This window comes from Pempheris klunzingeri, chromosome 11 (assembly GCF_042242105.1).
Source record: "Pempheris klunzingeri isolate RE-2024b chromosome 11, fPemKlu1.hap1, whole genome shotgun sequence".
In the NCBI taxonomy this organism is placed as follows: Eukaryota; Metazoa; Chordata; class Actinopteri; order Acropomatiformes; family Pempheridae; genus Pempheris; species Pempheris klunzingeri.
The window spans coordinates 6,540,536-6,564,017 of record NC_092022.1 but is presented as its reverse complement, the minus strand read 5'-3'; the positions used below and the strand labels follow the sequence as shown (position 1 = coordinate 6,564,017).

Genomic DNA, 23,482 nt, shown 5'->3' with positions numbered 1-23,482 from the left:
ATCTTAAATTTCTTTTGCTTTGTCTCTCTCTTCCAGGGGTCCGATGGGTCCGATGGGTAGCCCCAAGCCTGGCATGCAACAAGTTGGCCCCGGAGGAGGAGGAATGGGAGGAATGGGAGGAATAGGAGGAGGTGGAATGGGAGGAATGGGAGGAATGGGAGGGGGAGGAATGGGAGGAATGGGAGGAGGAGGGATGGGACGAATGGGAGGAGGAGGGATGGGAGGAATGGGAGGAGGAGGAATGGAAGGAGGAATGGGAGGAGGAGGAATGGGTGGAGGAATGGGAGGAGGAGGAATTGGTGGAGGTGGAATAGGAGCAGGCATGGGCACTGGTGGAGGAATAGGGTCCAGAGCTGGTGAGCCCTACCGCCTGGCCACTCATGAAAGTCCAGTGTCCCCCCGACATATGCAGTCAAGCCAGGGGCCGGGCATGGGGCAAGGCCCGGGGTCCGGCCACGGGATGGGTCGCGGCCCCACTGGGTCCAGCATGGGAGGAGGCCACGGAGGTCAAAGTCCTGGTCAGCATGCTTCTCGTCGAAACCTCCAAGTTGACTTCAGCGGTTCGGGTGGCACCAGGACGGGCCGCTCTCCCTCTGTGTCTCCTGACCGCGGCGTGACGCCCACCTCGCCCTACTCAGTACCGCAGATTGCACCAATGCCGAGCAGCAAGCTGTGCCCAGTGTGCACCACCACGGAGCTGTCCAACCCACCGGCTGTACCCAACTACAACACCTGCACCCAGTGCAAGGCCACCGTCTGTAACCAGTGTGGATTCAACCCCAACCCGCACCTCACTGAGGTAGGTCAGGTTTAACTACGGGATGTACTGCATGTATTAGGGCATTTATCTGTGTGTGTATGTGCAGGACGGTTTAACATTTTTCTTTTTTCTCATGTCTGTCCTTGCCACTGTACATTTGTGCAAGAAGGGACGATTGTTGTAGTTTTCTGGCAGCATGAATGGAATCAATAATCCCTTAATGCTGATTTATAGTGAGTGACTAAGCATTTAGGTATGAATATAATTTAATCCTGTAGGCGGACAGAAGACACCGTTGATTAATGTTTCATGTTCAGATGATAAACAACAGGAAGTGCACAACTAAAGTTTGAGTCTGGAAACAGACCCAGCCAAGACAGACAGGATAAAGATTTTGTCTGGCCTGTTGCTCGAGTCAGCGAGGGTGGAGAGAGAGAGAGAGAGAGAGGGGGAGAGAGGGAGAGAGGGAGAGGGGGAGAGATATTTTTGCTTTGGTGGTATCTACTTTTAGTTCATGCCAATAATGCACCTTTAACTTAAATGAGACTGAATTGAAGTAAGTGAATGATGTGAATGAGTCAGTGCAGAGACGGTGAAAGAAGAAGTGAGAGTGATGGTTTGAGGCGAAGGAGATAAATGAGGTCAGCGAGAGAGAGAGAGAGAGAGAGAGAGAGAGAGCATGAAAATATAGAATGTGTGTATATTGTGCATGTACAACTTTGTACTGTAGGTCTTTGTGTGTACTTATGATAGACAGTGAGTGTAAGGGCTCAGCAAGTGGCAGTAATTCCTTCCTGAGGCGCTGACAGAATCCCCATTAATGTGCTGAGGCAAGACACACAGGTCCTGATAGTGTGTGTGTGTGTGTGTGTGTGTGCGCGAGTTCATTGTACTCAGGTGTGATGTGAAGACGGAAAGTCAAATGCTACAGTATTTGGCATTCAGAGAGAGACGGAGGGAAAACAGGCTGAGAGGGAAAGAAACAAAGAGCAGATTAACGCGACTGTAAAGTTATTCAGAGCTGAATGGAGTGGCAAGAAGGAGAGAGAAGGTTAAGAGGCTCTCTTTGATTGAGAGGAGGCTGACGCTTGCCTTCGGTGACAGGTTCAAACGATCAGCCCCGTGTCAGCATCTGGTGACAAATATCAAATCTCAGCCTCTCTGTGCAGACAGGAAAGACTTCATACGAGAACACAAACGTTCGAGGTGCAGAAGCACGAAGCTAAGGCTGATATATTAGCCATGCTGGCACCCATTGATTCCCATGTCAGGTCCAGGGGCGCATCATTGGCAGACAGCACGATAAACAGTCTGCTGGATTACACAAACAGCTGTGTTGTTGTGTCTCGTTTTTCATTTGCTTTTGTGAGGGGGGGTGGGGGTGGCATTGGCACCAGAATCATCCATGTATAACTGGTACATCATTGACCCTGATGCTCCATGCTAACAAATTAGCATCCACTGCTGAGCAACAATAAATGACTAATACTACTAAAGATAACACTGATATACTGTTCTGGCAATTGGAAGTGTTTTTTTTTTGTATTTTATTTTATAATCAGCGGTGTTGTGCAGAGGCATAGCTTTTAGAGGTGATAAAAATATGATGTCCATTATATATCATAATTAATTGTAGTAAATCTGCAAGTTCAGTATTCGTTATCACGAGTACCTCTAAACACAGCGTGCAAATATTTCCCCTGAGTGGGTTTACTTTTGAACTAAATAAATGACTGAAGGTTTATGGCTGCTAATTTTCTTTACCGTACAACTTTCACATAATGTAAGTTGCTGTTAAGGCCTATCTCTTGATATATTTTATGTTACCGTTGAGTGACTGATTTTCCCCCAGCTCGCATCACTTAATGAGCACGGTTTAAGTTTCCCGAGAACATTTAACAGTCAGCAGTCAATTTTAACACAAGGCTTAGTCATGCTTAGCACAGTATGTCATGGTGGTTTCATTGGTTGTGATTCTAAATTCACCAACTGTATTTACAATATGGCAGCTTCTGTCTGGTTCAAGTGGGATCATCTGTAAGACCAAGCTTTGATCTCTGCTCACATACACATGCTGGATCCTGTGTGTGTGTGTGTGAGTGACAGACAGAGAGGAAGGGAGAGAGAGAGTGGAGAGACACAGTAAGTACTACAGGTTAACAATGGTGGATAATGCTAATGAAGTAGGGAGTGAGGAGTTGATAAGCCTCTGGCTTAGGGATTTGGACTGCATTTGTGATAGATTAACACACATAAATTACACACCAACATACACACTCAAAGACACTATCACAAGTGCAGAGATGTAGACACCCACATAAAACTAACATGTATTCACTCCCACTTGGCACAACATAATTTATGCAAGAAGCCTGTGCAATAAATTGTGATGTTAATTAATTGGAGGAACCCTGAGGGATTTCCTGTAGGGCAAAATGGAAAACATAACTTGAAATGTAACACAAGAGCATAAAAACCGCCAACCAGCCACCACCTCAGTTAATAAAACCATTTTTTTCTGCTCTGGTTGCACACATCTGTCGCAGGATAATGGAAAAAGCCTTAATTTTAGGATTTTTGGCTCCTAAATGCTCAAAATTATAAATATAAAATAAAAAAATATAAATATTCTACAAACAAATTTCAATTACTCTACAAACTTGAAACACACCATTGTGCACTGCACAGAAAGCACTGCTGCATTTGACTTCCAACTCCTCCATCTTGTACAACTTAATGCACTCACTGGCCCTGCCATTGTTTGTGTTACCATGAATTATGGATAAGCTCCCTTTTCCTATTAATATTCACTATCTTCTCCATTATTGTTGTTGCTAATCAATGTCCTCACAATCCTGTTAATGTAATAAGCTGCCCCACCCTGCAAACCTTGTTTCTCTCTGCTGCAGCTTGTAGCATTAAAGTGACTTAGGCGGACGGCTGTATGAGATTAATACACATTCGCAGCTCATGCATGCTTATCACTTCACCCGGTATACAGTTATAGAAAAACAAACAGTATATGCACAGACACACTAATTAAATGATAATGCTATATCCCAATAAGTGTTGCAGAGTCCGAACATCGTCAAGTATCATAAACTTATATAAGATGTACTTTCCCCGTGATGTTTTACCTTCTTTAGGATAAAAAAAAAAAAAAAAACATACACAAATATTCCAACTCACATACTGTCCTTGTATACAGTTAATATTTGTAATCCAAAAAAGAAAAAAAAAACCTTCCCTAAGCTCTGTGTGGCAGGGCTCCAGCCTTGTTGTGTCTGCAGCTATGGATTAATACTTAAACTGAACATTATCCATTATTATCACAGCTAATCAATGTGCTGTGTGTCCTGGTAATTTAATAAGCACCGCCAGGCTCCACATCCGTCGTACTACGCTCTGATTCTATTTGCATCAGATTACATTTAGCAGATTTAGTGAGGCAAGCCAAAGAGATTATTTTATATTAACAGGTCAGGTATGTTTAATTATGACTGTTTAAACAACACAAAGTACTTGCACATCTAGTCTTCTCATGCCATTAAAATGTGTTTTCCTCTTGAGAGGAAGAGGACAGGGAGAAAAAAAAAAAAAAGCCAAATAAAAAGGAGCATCAGCCATTTTGTCACCTGAAAGTTCATCATAAGAGCACAGAATTTCTCCTGTTCCTTTACAAGTGTGTGTTGAGGGTCGACCATCCTGTTCTATCCAGAATTACAGATTAATACTTTAACTCCGCTTCCTCCATCATTATCATACTTAATCAACGTTCTCTCTGTCCTGGTAATCTAATAAGCACTGCCAGCATTCATATCTTGTTACGTTGTGGTGCCTTTTACATCTGATAACATTTAGAGGACTAAACCAGGAGAGTGACACCAATTATGAGGCCGAGGACAGAGAGATTATAGTCCATCTATCTGATTCAAGAAGGGTGGCATTTAGGAAAACGGCTTTCATGATGTTAATTGACCTTTTGTGACCTAATAATAAGTGATTTGATTTATGGAAATCTGCTTCGACATGTACATGTTGTGGTTTGTAGTATAATATGATGGGACTTTCCTTGCATACAGTAAAACGCTTGCATGTAGCGACCCACTGTTAACACTGTGCTTTTAAGACATTTGTAAAGACAAATGTGGGAGGAAGCCGGTGTACCCGGAGAAAAGCATGGGGAGAACATGCAAACTCCACACAGAAAGGCCCTGATTGACAAATAGTTTAAAACCTGGAAGCTTCTGTGGTAACAGTGCTAACCACTGCACCACTGTGCTGCCCAGATCATGTCCACGATCAATGAAAAACACATTAGCAGTTGAAGTGTTGAGTCATTTTACTTTAAAATCAAGTCTATGTTTGAGACTAGACTAGACTGTGTTTTAGAAATGTCTCCTGCAAAATTACAGGTAGCATTTTTCTCTCTAAAATGGATAAGTAGCATCTTGGAATGAACCAAATGAACCCCTTTTTCATTTGATGTTTTTGTATGTGATGTGTGCCGTGTGCTGGCGTTGTCAGTTTAGCACCTTAAAAGGATAAACCCAGAGTGTTGCAGTTCTTATGAATATGGATGAGGGATATTGAAACACCCACACGCCATGTATTTGCAACTCATGTATATGAGTTATTCAGTCCTTGAAAGAGTACACCTGGGAAAGATGCTGAAAACCTTCTCTGTGGCGGCTCATCTGAATGCGGGGCATAGAAATGATGTCTGGAAGTGTTGCAGGTTGTCACCTTTTCCAGATGTTCTGGAATTCAAAAACATTTCGACAGGACTTAAAATGTTTTGTGCGCCACAGCTGTTACAGCCCACTCTACAGTCACAACTTCACAGCTGGAGTTTTGATTCGAGTTGAGCTGGAGATTAGATTTGCTCACCTCCCCTCATTTTAAGGGCATTACTGATTTTTATGTTATTGGTTTATTTCAGTTATTGTAGGTAAAATCATGGACAACATTTTTTTTACGGACACAAGTCTTCAAAAAAAAAGAAACTGATGAATATATAAATATACGGTATTATCTTTCTTTGTTATAGAAGCAAATCAGATATTGGAAGGTCCAAAGGTCCAAAGTCCTTTATTAGCTTCCCCTCACATTTTTCTTTGCTTCAGCCTAATTAAGCAACATTAAAAAATATAATGTAAATGTTACAACCAATATAGGTAAAATGTTTGAGTGTGTTCACCTCCAGAGATTGGACACAAGATTATTTCTGGATTCAAAGTTGATTGAATTTGGTTTGACACTGTAATGTAAGTCATTTATGGCTGCAGCAAAGAATGGCCCTGTGGTTGACAGTAAAGATTATAGGCAAGGAAGCAATCAGTTGTTCAATCAGTTTAATTTGAGTATTTGAGTATTTTGAAAGTGCCAATACGATAGCATTTTTTAATTAAAACCTTTTTGATTTAAACAAACAAAGATTAAGTTCACAAATGTTAACTGTTGTCAAAGACTCCTGCTGCAGGACAAAAACCATGCCTAAAGAAAGTGGTGTGATTTAAGTGCTTTTATATACATATATATATATATATATACATATATATATATATATATATATATATATATATATATATATATATCTGTATATTAGTCTGTGGTCGTGCAAACTGATGCATCAGTCACACTGTTTGTAATTTTTTGTTCGTTGTTTTGTTGCTGTAAACAGAGTGAGCTACACGCAGAACTGTGAGCCTTGAGGTGAATATGTTGCTGAAAGTGGAGTGTAATGTGTGCAATTTTGTGGAGGCTTTTATCCATAATGCCTTGAGTGGGCGGCCCAGCGGAGAAATGGAAACTTTAACTCTGTCTGACTTATGACAACACAGTAACAAGTAACAGGGCTGATATGAGAGAAGAAACAACTGTAAATGATTATCACAGCTATCAGTTCTGAAATTCAGTGTGACATTACGATAATCTTTCATTATGATAATCAGCTGCACTGACCAGAGGTTTACTGCTAATGCCAATGAACAAAACAAACAAAAGCCTTTGGCAGCACGTCTTCCTCCCTGTAGCCTCTTTGTTGTTCAACAGACTGCGTACTAATTTTAGACTCAGCGTGCACATAGGGATGCTAATAGAAGTGTGTGTATGTGTTTGTTTGTGTGTGTGTGTGTGTGTGTGTGCTAGATTAATTAGCTTCCAGAGAAATCTGCAGATTGTGCTTTTCCGTTCCCTCCTCTCAAATCTTAGCACCTGCCTGTCACACACTCTATTTATACAAGTGTGTGTGACTTCATTGTGTTCAGTCATCATGCATACACACAGAGTTTTCTCGTGCCGCAGTAAATTTATTGACCATATTAACAAATGTGTTGTGACTACATACATATGAATTATAGTGTATTTTTCTTATTGATTTATAATCATCCCATTATCATTATCACAAAGATCCTTTTGTTCAATTAAATACCCATGTATTCACAGAATTTGCAGTCAAGGGAGCAACCACAAGGAAGTCACAACATATATATACTGTATTGAGAGTAATACAGTAATAACATGTGTAATTTTAGAGACATTTTACCTAAGAACCAACAGAATGGTTTGGCTTTGATCACTGAGTTTTAGGCATCTGAGTAAAAATGTTCAGGTTTTATATCTGACATGCTGCTAACAACAAAGCACAAGAGTGTTAAGCTCTATAAAGGAATGAGCTTAGATTACCTGCATGTGGATGGATTTACTCACAGTCAGGACGTACTGATCCCTCGCTTCATTCCTTGATCTTGACAACATGTCGTAGCAGAGAAAGAACAATGAGGTGAGGGGGTTACTGAGCCTAACCATCGATCTACTTCACCTTTATCCATCCATCTCTACCCAATTCTGATGTAATCAGTTGAAGAAATGGTGCTGGAGCATCATATCCACTAGCTACGTTTTCACAGCAAGTTCGAGCAGCAAAATACGCCATTGGTCCAAACTGATCTGATCTGACACCACTGCAGACAGAATGACATCACCATCTTGACAGTAAAACTTTTTTCTGATCCTACATCGCTATGGTTAAGGTTTGGTTTGGAGAAGACACAAGAACAATGTGCAAACATGTTTTGGGTTAAAGTTACTAGTTTGTTAAGGTTAGAGGTCTTCATGGGTCAGAAATGGACCTGGGAAATAAGGTCAGAGATCTGTCTATGAGTCTATGAGAAATGACCCCACTTCTCTTTATTTTGTTTCCTGATCAGTTCATGGACTCAGGTGCAAGTCTCAAGTCTCCTTCAACACAGCATGAAGTTCATTTTGTTAATGATGGTCCCATTTAGAGGAAAACAGGAAACATTCAGAGGTGGTCTTCATGGAATGAACGTCACCTCTGGCTCCAAGAAACCAAGATGGCGACGGCCATGAAACCAAACTTAAGGCTTAAAAATGGCAGTCCACAAACCAATGGACTGCCACTTCTCATATACAGTCAATGGTTACAACAATACAAATGTATTTAAGAATTTTCTCCTTAAGCATCATTGGATTGTTTTTTCCATTTGCTGTTACAAATTCCACATTTGTGTATAAACATACTGTAGTTTCTGGGAGATGAGGTTGACTTCTTTATATTATTTACAGATCAACAATTTTATTATTGATGAATATCATCCTGTTTGTAAAGTTAACGGTTTGTCGTTTTCAGTTTTGTTAAATTGACTCTCTCTCTCGCTCTACGTGTGAATGAGTGAGAAAATGAAAGAAAAAAAGAAAAGGTGTTTCAGCGCGAGAAACAGATAGAGACTGTGACCGAGGCCGTTACAGCAAGAGAGGGGAAGTGGGAACCGGGAGAATGGAGAGAAAAATAGAGTGACAGAAAGTGATAGAACAAGGTTTAGAGGAAAGGCAGATGTGAAAGACAGGCACATGGATGCAAACAGATTTATGATGATATGACCGAGGACGTCAGTGCATGTTATCAGCACCGCTGACGTCTGATATGGAGAACATTCTGGCTCATAACACTTTTGACTTATGGCATTACGTCAAATGGCTAATTAAACCTCACAGTTGCCGGTCGGTCTCACACACACAGCGCACAACTGAAAATGACAACATTATCAGCATTACCAGATTGTCACATACTGTTTGTTAATGCCCTATGCACACACTCACTCTTCAACCTTTTGAGAAAGGTAAAGATCATGCACACTCGCACTTACTAGCTTTTTAAGAGATTCAAGGTTAAACGATTAAAGTTTAAAAGAACCCATTGCGGTAAATAGCTGCTCCTTAATCAATCAGGCAAATGATCTACAAACGCATTACAAGGTGCTCTGGATAAAAATCCAAGGACACGCACATAGTAAAGGATTTCTGTACAGTGATACTGGGAGCAAGTCTGTCCAACTATCTTTCAGGACTAATTCTGTTATTCAGCCATACTTAAAATAACCACATGATGAGTACATGCACCCATCTCAGTGGTATGTGTGGCTCCAGCGGTGGCTGCCCTATTCCTGATAGCACTCCTGCTGATGATAATAATAATAACGCTAATGACACAGGCTACAATAATGACACTTGGGTGATTACCTCTTACGTTTTTCGCTGACGACATAATATATTTATCACCCATAATGGCGCTTCCCCCCCAGAGGAATGGAACCGGTCGCTAATAAGGACCAAAAACAATGACGTTTTTGTCTTTAATGACAGACACGACCGCGTTGACCCAAATGAGAGGATATATTCTCATCACCACAGATGGATGATGATGATTATAATTCAGACGACGCCTAGAACTGAGATAAGTGGAGTGGCCGGTGTCAGCTCATCGCTGCTCCATTGTCTCTCACGTTTCCTCTGTTGTTTGCAGATCACCTGTCGCCTGTCTAATGTTTCAGAACAAACTTATCTTTATATAAAGGGCTCCACAGAACATTGGTATTAGATACAACAAGAACAAGGCAGGATGTGTTCATTTTCAAATATTTAATCAAATTATGATCTTTCCTGAAGTTTAACCCAAACCTAACAACAGAAAGATCTCACTCAGTGGCTCCACAATAGCTCCACCAGCTTAAACCAAGCCAAATGTATTAAACTTGGAAGTGTTCTGTGCCACTGCAAATCACCATAACAATAACTTTCACACAGTTTGAACTGTCTGAAAGCTTCCTACCAATAACAGTAATCGTAAATTGAGATACAGAAACACTGGCTTAGGTGAAATTACATGGCAAGCCCAAAAAGCAGCTGCAATTTATTTTACATGAGTCATTAGCAGGATGTCGCTGCCAGTGAGAATTTAAAGCGATTGCCTGAATCTTGACATGCAATTAAGTTTCATTTTAAGTGGTGAAAGTAATCACGCCTCACTGGTTTCTTCAAAGTCTCACTGCTTTGAAAGCTGCATTTTCAAAGCAGTGTTGGAAATATCCTTTTTCTAAACTTACTACAGAGGAGAGACTTTTCTTTCTTTTCCTCATCTTCCCTCATTTCTGGCATATTAGCTCCATATTTCCTCATTCCCCCTCCCTTTCTAACTCCCTCTTCCTTTCATCCACCTCTCTCCTTTTTGTTTGCCTCTCACTTTCTCCATCTGCTCGTCTTCAGTTTCCCTCTCCCCTCTCTCCCTCTCTGCGGTAGAGGAAGCAGTCTGTCATGCATGGCTGTCCGTGAGTGAGCGGCGAATCAAAAGCCCCAGCGTTGGCATAAACCTCCGCCAAGCAGCAGAAATCCTGCTTGAAATCCTCCAGTTGCACTGACAGCTCACACACACACACGCACACACACACGCACACACACGTACACACACACAGTATACTTATGAAAAAATCTAGTTGAGGGGAGAAATGTGTCTGCTATGTGTAAATTGCCATATGTGGGCACTGACACACATTAATACGGTAGCAGCCCATGACAGAATGCATGTATAACATACAGTTTGCATGGACATTTGCCTCAAAGGAGTACAAACTAGATATTCTCTGCGAATTTTTCATCACTGCATCCACAACTGATATGTCATTGTTCTGTACTAACAGACTGGTTATTAAAAGTGATTAATTTAGTTAATTTCCATTCCAACACAAAAACAACCAACTTTGGCATCAACCCAAAATCGATACATTTTGAAAAGGCCACACCGGTGTTCAGCTCTTGACTGCCACATTTTCCTTTGATCTCTACCTCTTTTCAGCTTCATTGTTCCACAGCATTTCAAATTTTGCCAAGCGATTTCCTAAAGGTCTGTTGCGTTTCATGTCAGTGGCTGTGTCACGGAGAACAGGATGTGTTCTAATCTGTTGTAAAACAGCCTGTAACCACGGAATAAATGCAACAATATAAGGAGCTCCTTCTTTTTTTTTTAAGCCCCTTTCAGACATGCATCCCTTTACATTAACCTGATGGCAATTTAACATGTAGGTGTCATGTCTGAATAAACATCGAGTCACTTCCATGTAAAAAATCTAAGCTTTCACAAATCTTACCATGTTGGACCTACAACACTTTAAACGCAGCACAAGTTTGAACTGAATGACCTCAGACTAAAGTAAAGACTGCAGCAACACAAGGAAAAACATACAGAGAGAGAAAGAGAGTTCCTCTCTCTAAGATCACTGTGGTGATATCTCAGTCATCATCTTTGAGTCCACAAACAAATTTCAAATTGTTGAGGAGATTCTATAAAAAACTATATTTCTCTTTCTGGTGCATCTGAAAAAAGAAAAGAAAAGCCGTTACTGAACACGTGGATGTACTGCAGCCAGCAATGTTACATATCCCATGTCTGAAACGGGCTCAAAAGTGGTGAATAGTATAACTAGTATTAACTGACATTACGTAATTAAGACAGCCTGCCTCCGCTAGCTAGTTACCTTGATATAATACTATTATTTGCTGTGTTATTTGTGTTCCTGTGTAGCCCACCTATGCATCATTGTTAAATGTCTTATGAGCAATCGCTAAAATCAAGAGAAAGCTGACTGCAGATCAGCAGCCTCTTAGCTCCTGTCACATTAGCCAACCAGACATCTTCTGTTATAGGAAAAGATCTGATGGATTTTTAAACATCTTTTGGTAAATAAAATGTCGAAAAATTCTCTTTAGTACCATTTTACCCAGCTTAATTATTAATTTTGTTCTGTCAGTCTTTATATCTTCCATGAATCATTTCAGTAACAACTGAAGTTGCACACCCCAGAGCTATCTCCAAAACACACCCGCCACACATCTTTAGAGATTTCAGGACCTGCCATAGGTTGAATTAACAGGCTGATGTGCTACATCAGTTACTGACAGGATCACAAACACACGCTGCAGAGAATGATCTGTATTTAACTAGTCTTTACATGATTTTGTAGGACACGTAGATCTTGACCAGACTGTTTCTGACTTCCAGTGGCCCCACTAGGGATAACACCGCTTTAACCCTGCCTGTGTTACTGCCCTCTTCTTTCCAGTTAGTCACACAGAGGCCCACTTTCTTTTAACAATCTTTACTTCACGTGACATTCTTCTATTTCCCCTTTGTCCTCCACAGCCTCACTCCGAGCTCTCACCTTTTTCTTTTTGCCACCCTGTTTCCTCTTATTTTTCTTCCTGTCAGTCCTTCCTGACACCTCTATACCTTCCCTGTACTTGTCTCAGTCCTGGCCGTTAATAGTTTTCACACCTTGACAGACGACCATGGCTGTCGCCATGGAAACCAATTCACCCACAGTGAAGGTAATCGTGTCTATAAATGCATGTTTGTATGCTGAGATGGCGGGCACTGCTGTATGTTTCTTTCTGCGAAGCTCCGTGGGCATGCTGGAACATCAAGGCAGAGAAATCTGCTGGGAGTGACTGTGACGGCAGCAGCATTATCAAGGCCACCTGGGGACACAGACTGTACACGCAAACACACAAACAAACATGTACAGTCATACAAAATCAGGCACAAAAAACACGCAACGTAACTCACACAACTAAACTAAATAACAAGAACACTTACCTCCTGTCTCTCCTCTGTGGCTTTGATCTCATATTTTTCTCTCTTCACAGAGCTCACAGCCTGCACTCTGTACTGTTTACCCCTGACTTGTCATTGAGTTTGTTTATTCAGGATATTATACGAATGACGATTCCTAAAAATTATTACTTTCTGTTCTCATTTCTAGGAATAACCACAGACAGACTGCAGGCACAACACAATGTAAATCTAAACAATACAATAGCAGACTGTCTTTGCTCCTTGTACTGTGTTTTTTATTGGTGATGTTTGCTTGTTTGTAGAGGTAATCTAGTTTTATTTGGTCATGTTTAATTTATACTTTTATAATGCACACATTGGGTTTCAAGCATTGGTGGCATATACTTCACAAACAGCTGATTTCTATAGAACATAATCACTGTGGCTGTTGCCAACAGGCTGATTTTTTCACATTGTAAATGACACTCATTAGTGTGTTGGGCTAAACGTCTGCATGGCACAAGATCCTTCAAGTAATGCTGTATGTGGTGAGCTGATAGCCAACAGCTTTAACTGTAAGTTGTAAAATGTGACTTAAGGCGTCTAGTTATGATCAGTTAGATTTTAATGATGTGTGTGTTTGATGTGTGAAAGCAAAACTTGTAACTGCAGTCAGCTTGCTTGACATTTGTGGCTTTTTACTATCTGTGCATCTTAGGAGAGTCTGTGGGGCTTTAATATCTATATAAAGACTGTAAGACCAGTTTGGAAGACCTAATACCCCCCTACCACTGCTCATGTGCTACTTGCTGCTTCTCATCTGTCTTTATTTTCTGCACTGCAGTCGTCTCAGTGTAATTATGATTGTACTGTAAATGAATACAAGAAAACCCAAACTTTTGTTTTGCTACTAGCTCATAAATAAGATTCATTCATGTGTTTGTGTTAGGTCATGGGTCGGTGTTAACTGTTATTATTGTAACTGAACTGCTAAAGTAGAGAAGTCCTGGCATTCAAGCATTTACCAGACAGCTTCATGTGTACTACCACCTCCTTCTGGACTGCAAGAGGGCTGACCCTGATTTTTATGTACCCCAGAAAAGGCAGATAGCAATTAGATTTATAATCTGGCCAACAGAAAGGCATATATGTGGCTAGGTGTGAATATCCGGTTATGAGACATTTGCACTGACAAATGTAATTGGGGCCTTTATTGATAGAAATATGAACTGCATTTCCTCTTCATTGTTCATTTTTGAAAATGAGACGGTTTAGAGAAAGGCCTTGATTTAAAAATATGCCAAATGGATCTGACAAAGCTGGACTCAAACACTTGGTTTGCTTTCTACTGAGGCTTTTTGAGTTGAAACTTACACTCAAGGTAGAGCGAGATGCTTTGAAGAGAGGCATCTGGCAAATGGTATGTTTTTATGCTTCTGGATATTTAGCGCCAGCAAGGGAAAAGATAACAGCAAAGCACCAATGTCCCTGTCCACAGTCCTCTTTGTTGTAGTGGAATACATTTCCCACTAAATAACAGATAGTTGTGGGAAACGGCGTCGGTAACATGCGTGCGTGTGTCACTGTGAGGCCAGTTCAGAATGAACTCTTAATATAGCCCAGCGGAAGTATCATAGTGGTAGCTGGCCTGTGTCTATGTGTGTGTGTGTGTGTGTGTGTGTGTGTGTGTGTGTGTGTGGCCTGTGCCTGCTCTGCCTCTCCAACCTGCCACTGGTTAGAGCCGAGCCAACTTGGCAGAGCAGGCTACCAGAGAGACAGAAATAGAGCAAGAGAACAAAACCTGATTGTGAAGCTGGGTTATACAATATCTTTCCTCATCATCTCTCCTTATAATGTAGTTATCTCCATATGACAATTACTGAGGCTAAATGAGTGTTAACAAGTGCAGTCATGCTGAAATATGATACAGAATGAGATCTGAAATGCTCATTGTATATGCTGTATCTCTAACGAATAAAGGATTTTGATTTTGGATTCAAAATGACGTACGGAAAGTTTTGAAATTGGTCCAGTAAATCACCTCAGCCTGAAATGTCTGAACCTCGAGGGCAAGAGCACCATCAAAGTACATCCACTAAAAGTGCTTATTGTTGTCTTGCTATTCAGTTTCTGACAATGTCATAGAAAGGATCAGAAACAGATATGAAATCACCAGACTCCAGTCATTTTTACCTCAGAAACACGGCAGCATTAGGTCCACCAGTGACCTGGTCAGTTAGTTTGCGTAAAAATACCAGAGTCATCCTTTAAATAGCAATATAACAATTTTAATACTCCTGTACATATATTTTAACATGTTGAAAACATTAGATATTAAGATAATCACGTTGTCCACATTGCCAATCACAAACCTTTGGCTTTTTTGTTTTCTTTTTATAATTCTATTAATGTTTTTATGTCTTTTTTTCCAGCGTTGAAATGTCCAGTTGATTTGAGAAAAAAGAGGGAGAATTAGTTATTGTATTTGTCAGTGGAGGTGTTGATCAGATATATTTACACACTAGAAGGATACAGGGATGGATGAGGGAGTTTCTCTGCCATCTTTGTCAAAGAAGGCTTTTCTCCCCTCCGTTGTACCTCCCTTTACTCCCTCTCCCTGCCTTTACCTTTAATATGTGCCTTAATGTCTCCTTATCACCCCTTCCTCACTCTTTTACCCACCTCTTATCTTCCTGCCCTTTTCTCCATCAACTTATCGTTCCTTCTCTCTCTCTCTCTCTCCGTCTCTATGTTCGTCTGACTGGACAGGAGTTATCTTTTGTCATGTGTGGTGAGAATGGGGGGAGGAAAAAGGGGAGAAAACTGGAGGGATACGGATTCTCTGTCCACATGCATTAACCATGAATACAGCGCAGCAGAGAGGCTCCAGCCAGGAGAGACCTGGGGAGAGAGAGAGAGAGAGGGAGAGAGAGAGGGAGAGAGAGAAGCCCTGGGCAGGCAGCACCTGGACACACACACACACACACACACACACACACACACACACACATGCATACATATTCTACGCATCTGCATTAACATACCCAATTACAGAGGTAAACATGCAATTATTTAGACACATACTTTTGTCAGCACACACACACACACACACACACACACACATGAGTGCAGCTGCAAACTCAGAAGTTCAAGCACAGGAATTTATAATGAGTTGCTTTAAATGATTAATGCCTTCTGCCGGCACTCACATATGCCTGCAGACAGAGAGAAAGACAATCAGGCAGACAGGCACATGGGCAGACAGACAGACAGGCAGACAGACAGACAGACAGACATCACCTGCACTGAGAAAGACTGAAGAAAATAGAGAAGAGGTAGATGTCACCATTTCGCATAATTTGTTGTTGTTTCACTCCGTGTTTATGTACCAAATATTGCCGACACGTCGTGGAGAAGAAGTGGAGGTTTCTCTTTGACCCTTAACTTCACCAGCCCAAATCAAAAGAACAGTCTGCAGTTCTACCGTCATCTGGAGAAAAACAAACACTTCAAAAGCGACAGTGTAACTTACCTGCGCACCTACGGAGACACAGTGGCCACTGCAGGAGTCAGAGATAATCGAGGATCAACAGAAAGGAAGAGAACTGGCTCCTTGGCTCCAGTAGTGGCTGAGGGCTGCACAGCTTCCACCTGTCACTCAGCGACATGTCGAAGTGGGGCACAGTCCTGATAGCCGTTAGCTGGCCGTCCCTTGGCAACGAGCCAGAAAGTCTGTTGTTTGCAATTTTACCCTCCGATAACTTTCACTCTGTGAATCCTGCCTCCAAGGCCATCCATCTCTGCCGCAACTCCAACCAGCTCCAGTGTTCCTGGAGCTTAGCTAAACTTGTCTACTCGTTGTTTAGTTCTTTTGTTTTCGTTGCTCAAATTCTGTATTTTTACGGGCTATGTCTATCTAAATTAGACAACTAATGATCTGTTGATCTTAACAAATCATGACTTGATAATCTAACAATGGCGTAGCTGCCAGAAAAACAAATTGAGAATCAAAATCAAATCGTGACCTTACATATAGATCCGTGGATTTGGAGAATCATCACACCTTTACAAATAAGTGATGTGCATATCAATGATGACCTGACCTTATTTCCCCTCTTGATTTTTGTCTTTCTTGTCTGTAGGTAGGCTTTTAACAAATGTTGCCCATGCCTGTCAGAATGGCGCCAGGTGAGGGACAAAAATAAGAATCCTAGGAAGTCTGTCAAAGCAATATCTTTGCTGAAGCCAGCTACTGATCTGGCCAATCATAAGCCTGCAATGGTAACTGAGAGGCTGGTGATGGGAAATGAAAAGCCAACTATTCATTGGGCCAAGGTGCTAACTCATGTTTAACCTAACAACCCACTGGATCAGCTTCGGGCTCTGCAGGTCATCAGCAAAGTGTCGCTACCCAATCTGTACATCCTGCCTGACTGATAATGTGCATGTGCAGCTTTCAACAGAGATTAGAAGGAGGCAAAATGGTTCTCTGGGGAGCTCTGGAAAACACAGTGTGTTTAATTCGTAATTTTATTGATTAAGACAACAACTTTTTATGTCCTCTGCATGTAGTTCAGGCACATTATCACTGACCAGATCGGAAGCTGCCCTCAGCAAGGATATTGCTTCTCATTTGTTTTAATTTTATCCCTAACTCTGCTCCATATTTTAGAAAAACACATTTTCTGATCTGGTGCCTCTGTCTCAGTAGGACGACATTTGTCGTTCAAAACCATTGCAAATCAGCGTTTCATGATATTGCAACATTATGCTTAAAGTTTGGTTAAGAGTAGGCACAAAAACAACTTGGTTAGGATTACAAAAAGATGATGATTTGAGTTGTAATGAATTGAATTGAAATCATTAAGGTTAGGGGACCTAACTAACCCTAACCCCAACTATTGTGGACATCATTTCTATTCTAATTTACTGAAACAACTGATGCTGCTGCTTGCCTTGAGAAGAAAGTCTCTTCATATCGCTCAGTCAACAATCTGTCAGCTGAGAGAAGCTGTTTAAGGACACTTCTGCTCTGTTCCTTGTCACTGATGTCCTACACACATATCTGTACATGTCCACACACTTTTGATCATCCTCCCTCTCTGAAACAGACACAAACACATGCAGACACCACTAATGTCCACTCCTATCACACATGCACACACCGAAGGGGAGGAAGGAGGAATATGTTGGAGATAAAAGGACAAGAGGAAAGAAGGAGGGAGAGCGGGGGTTGATGGAGTGGGGGAGACTGGCCGTAGGAGGTTTTTTAAAGGCTGACTGGGTGCTGTCTGTGCGTGATAAGACTGTTTGAGGTGGAGGTGATATGTCTCATTCACACTCTTATACCTTTGCAAACAGGTCTGCCCTGCCTGCCAGTTCTAGCTGGCTTCCTGCGTGGATAGATGTCTTATCTTTTTCTTGAAGACTGCAGGCCCCCTTTGGTGCAATGTCCTCAATATCGTGTCTGCCTCACTGGATTGTTCAAGTCATCAAAGGAATCCAATCAAAGCAGAAAATTAAAATGTTAAATCAATTAAATCTCTGTTAGCAGGTCACTCTTCCACTCTGACAAAAGTCTGAAACACTAAAGTGTGTATAACTGTCCACATTTCCTTTCATTTCTACCCTCGGAGACACCCGAAATATCTGTCTATCAGTGGGGAGTTATGCATAAACTTAATGGTGAATGCCTTGTGTACATTTTTCAGACTCTGCTGACCAACCACCTGATCACCACCCTGTGCTCTGTAAGGACAGAATATTACTTTCTGCATTGATAATCAAATGAAACTTACAACTGTTTGAACAAATGACCAGTGCTGTTGCTTCTCTCTCTCCTCCTGTCAAATATGTAGCAGGCTGACATCCCTCCAGGCAGACAGAAACTCTAATATCAGTTTTGAACCTTTTTAACTGGCGGAGCTCGCTTTAATGAATAATTGGCAAGTCGAGATTCAGTCTGGTTTTTCCTCAGCTTTCTCTCCTCGTCTTTTTCTCCTTTCCCTCTGTCAAAGTCTGTCAATGTTCCAAAATATAATAAAACATTCCTCCTCCTGTTTGAGTTAAGGCACATCCCTTGTGCTAGTTTTCAGTTTGTTGGTAGTTGCACCTGTAGATGTGAGATTAAATAGGCACTGTGTGATTTTTTTCTGTGGGTAATGTTTTGGTAATTGTTTAATGCTCAGTTTTTGTGGCAGGTTGTGGGGGGTTGGAAGCTCTGGGAAAAGATAGTAAATGGACCTTGAGTTAAGACTTAAGTCAAATATTATCTGTAATGAGCAAAACCCAATACCCAAGAAAGAACTGTTTCTTTTGGGTATTGATGTAAAGTGCTCTAGTTTGTTATGCCTGCAGAACAAAAGAGGGCATGTATATGACAGGCGAATAAAAACATACAGTACACACATAAACACTCACATCAAGTGAAGTGATCCTTTATGATCCGGTACTGTATGTACTGTAAACAAACAGGATACACGTCTTTCTTTATTCTCTCATTAAAAATGCTTTGAAATCCCATCATCCACCCAGATTCTCTCTTCTTCTTTGATCCTTCCCTCTTGTCTCCTGTTTCTTTTTACAGCTCCCTTTCTCACTTTCTTTGTCCTTGTCATCCTCCATCTCCTCCCCCTATTCGATATCTCACTCTGTCAATTTGCATTTTAATTTTCCAAATGCTTCCGAACATTCTACGAGCTCTTACTTTTTGCCATCCATCCATCCACTGCACCACATCATGGTGTTGTTTTTCAGTCTGATTCAAATCTACTATTGATCGAACAGCACAGGCTTAGACCAGGGCTTTTAATCACGCATCTATCTATCTATCTATCTATCTATCTATCTATCTATCTATCTATCTATCTATCTATCTATCTATCTATCTATCTATCTATCTATCTATCTATCTATCTATCTATCTATCTATCTATCTATCTATGCATGAAAGTACATATTTAAACACACACACACACACACACACACACACACACACACACTTCTTCACATAGAGGCTGTGATTACATTGGACCGGTCTGAAAGTGCTGAGGCAGATTTTAATTAAGAAACATGCATTATAGTGTGATATTGGTCAATACAATCGACCAGTCTGGGTTATTCAGTGAAGGGAGGCAATAGATGGCACAGGAAGAGTGGTGTGTGTGTGTGTGTGTGTGTGTGTGTGTGTGTGTGTGTGTGTGTGTGTGTGTGTGTGTGTGAGAGAGTGTGTGATGGCTACAGGGGGAGTGTTTATGTGCAAGACTGTGGCAACAAAGTGTGGACTCAGATGGCATGATAAGAATAGGATTTATGAAACTGGAACGGATGTTGGAGTGTGTGAAGGTGTGTTAGTGTGTGTATGTGTTTGTGTGTTGGTGCACAACCTCAGAAGTGAGCGGTGAGCTTGTTTTATGACTCTCTCTTGGCTTGGAGCTTGCTGATGGTAATCATTCGGAGATAGACCTTTGTATGTATGTGTGTGTGTGTATGTATGTGTGTGTGTCTGTATGTGTGTGTGTGTGTGTGTGTGTGTGTGTGGTCCATTCATCAGGACAAAGCAGAGAATGAACTGTCAGCTGCAGTGCTATTAGGTCTTGAATTAAATAGTTCTCTCTTTAGATCTTACATTTCAAGGTTTAGACTGGTCTCTCTGTTCCAGACAACTGTGAAAAAAAGTAGAGGACTTAGCAGTTTAAATTAACTCTGGAATATTTACAACCATTTTTTTTTTTTTTCCTCATTTAGAAGTTTTAAAAGATAGACGTAACCTGAACCAGAATAGTTACTGAAAATACCTATAATATAAATATTCACAGTATTCTACAGGAAACACACTCAGGAGACAAGGTTGCAGCGATATGATAACAAGGATGCTGACTTCTGCCACCATTTCCCCCAGTTTGAAACCATTAGCAAAACAAAGTCAACTCAATACCACTTTGACTCTTATAATGCTGATTCTTTTGTGGTATGAACACTAGAGAAGTGCAGAGAAATTTAGTTCAGCTTTCTGCCACTGACAAATGTCAAATGACAAATTATGTCACATGTGAATGTAATTATGGAGAAACTGTTTGTTTAATGTAGCAGAATGACACACATTCAAAACCACTGGTAACCATGAGGCTGGTTCGATTGTGATTACACAGCTCTACAAAGTACAGTTAAGTTATTTTGAATGAATGATTAAGTGTGACATTTTCAAAATGGTATGTATCAATTTGTCTATATCATCATACATTCGCTCTCATTAAGTTGATAATTCATTATCATTAAAATCTTGAGCGTATAATCCGTCAAAGTGCTCTATTTGTGTCAAATGAAGATTTACACAACCTTCCTGTTGAACTGCAGTTTGTTTTCATTTTGACATCATCAATCTTTTTGTCGGTGCTTAACGGCAGGTTTGCCCACATTTAAATAGCAGCATAAATCTTTCTAAGTGATATTTATAATACTATAATTACAGTATGTATTGTATCGACTTTACTGCTTGGCCATGAAAATGGCTTGTACAATTGAATTAACTTGTTAATAATTTGTTATAATGTTATATAATGTCCTTCATCTCATTCTTGCCCAGCCCACCAGTTTAATACATCTTGAAATAAAGCATTTCTCCTCTTTTATTACATGTCTAATGCAAATACATGCCGTCATGTTGTTGTCACTATAGTGACAAAGCGTGGAGGTTTGTATATCCTGTCATTAATGTTAAACGTAGTCCCTGGAGCTCATGCAATAGTGATGCTAGTTACCTGGAGAGGCTGGAAGGAGATCCCCATGTCTAGTTTTTGGGCTAACATTAGCAGAGCAACGTTACACCACATCAATCATTCACTAGCGTTAGCACTTCTATGCTATGCTAGCTACTTAAGGTATACTCAATGTATACACTTGCTGAGACTGAAAAAGACCTATCCAGTTTCATAGGAACAGTATGACCCCTTAACTCTTAACTCTCGGACCGCCCGTCGGCGTCAAAGACACAAACACAAAGAAAGCAAGCTAAACAGTTTTAATGGGAAACACAAATGAAAAGTAGTAAAAAACGGCCATTTCACCCCAAGACTCTGGAGGGTTAAAGGGAAACTCTGTGGATTTTCAACTGGCTTTGTATCCTTAAAGTGTGAATAGTGTATGCAAATGAACAATGTGTAACTTAAGAGCTCCTCACTTGTCATTCATCTTGCAGTGGACATTTACCGACTCTAGGCCTGTAGTTCAATTGAATAACTGACTTACAACAAAATTCTTACTTTTATCTTACTATTAAGTCAATTATTCAATTAAATCTTAACCCTAGAGCCGGTAAATGTCCAGTAAAATGAGCTAGATGACAAGGGGGGGGTTCTCATGCTGGCAACACAGAGGGAAGTTAAACATTGTTCATGCACTGCCCACACTGTATGACAGTCGTCTGTCTCGTTTGTCAGTGATGATTCACATTCACATTGCAATCTGTAATGTTAGACTTTAGCTTCTACTTGTGTCTCTTTAACCTGTTTTCACTGCTGAGTCAGTTTGACATGCTGGATAAATCCGTCAGACCCGTACTGTAAACTCTCCTGTATGCTTCCCTCAGAAATCACCCTTTTATGTCTCCAATTAGTCTCCATTAGATAATAATTCCTCAGTTAGTGGCAGTGCAGGCTTCATGATTCTTTCTTGAATCCTTAATTTTGAATTCTTGAATTGTTGGGTCTCTCTCTCACTTAAAGAGTTTGGTCTAGACCTGCTCTTTATGGAAAGCGTCTCGAGATAACTCTTGTTATGAACACAAAGCTCATGTCATGTGTGTGGACTGAGGACCAGTTTTACACTTCGAGAATGAAGATACCTTTAGAAAGGGAAGATATTTTGTCCCGTCTTCACTTCCTTAAAAGGCTTTTTTAGGGTTAAGACTCAGAGTTAACATTACGCTTTGGGTAGGCATGTAGATATGATGGTCAAGGGTATGGTTAGGGGTTAGAGAATACATTATGTCAGCAGGTGTCTTCATAAGTAGAAAGAATACAAATCTGTGTGTGTGTTGGAGTGTTTCCATAATTAGCTGTAGAATCATCAGTGCTTCATCATGGGAATACTTCCTGGAATGTCCTCTCGCCCTGTGGAATATTGATCAGTACATTAGTCTGCTGCCATGATTGCGAGTGGCCAGACAAACTGTTCACTCACTGGAGCCACTCTGCATAAGAGCCTCCACTCAATGACTAAAAGTCAAGATGAATGTGAAACATACAGTGAGCCCATGTGTGCCCCTGCGGATCCGCTAATGTTTCATTTCATATATATAGTGGCCTCCTATTCTTTGTCATAATAAATCTAATATTCATAGTATGATTTAATCATTTTTATCCAGTAACTCTTCATGCACATGTGTCATACTGTCAGTGTGAACTCTGTAACCTACATTTGTTCATATGATCCTGATTTATGTTCCTCATTCTGACTCTGACAAATTCCTTGGCTTACATTAATTTCCTCAAAGGCATTGTAATGATTAGTCTAAATTGCCTGACACTGACACAGCAGCACACATAACAACTACTATCAACATATTTCTTAAACGTTTGGGAAAAATGAGCATACCCTCAACCCCCCAAAAGTAATCAGCTGACATGAACACAATGTCAGGCTGAGAGAACGAAGTGAAACAAAGCAGCAACTCAATCAGGCACTTAACGAGTAAGTAAGAGCAGCGTTTTATCTTTGAAAACCTCCCTTGTCTATGATAAAATAATTTGTACAAATATTTGAACCACAAAGTAAATATGATGAAAGTTAAGAAACATGTATTTAACTTATTTAAC

The 23,482-nt window shown here is 40.7% G+C and overlaps 1 protein-coding gene across 1 annotated transcript in view; it reads left to right on the top strand.

The window, feature by feature from the left end:
* Nucleotides 1–145: 145 nt before the first annotated feature.
* bsna (bassoon presynaptic cytomatrix protein a) overlaps nt 146–23,482 on the top strand; it is a 99,604-nt gene continuing 76,267 nt past the window's right edge. Inside the window, exon 1 of the mRNA XM_070839798.1 lies at nt 146–799. Within this exon, the coding sequence (XP_070695899.1) occupies nt 146–799 (654 nt within the window). The remainder of the gene's footprint in view (nt 800–23,482) is intronic.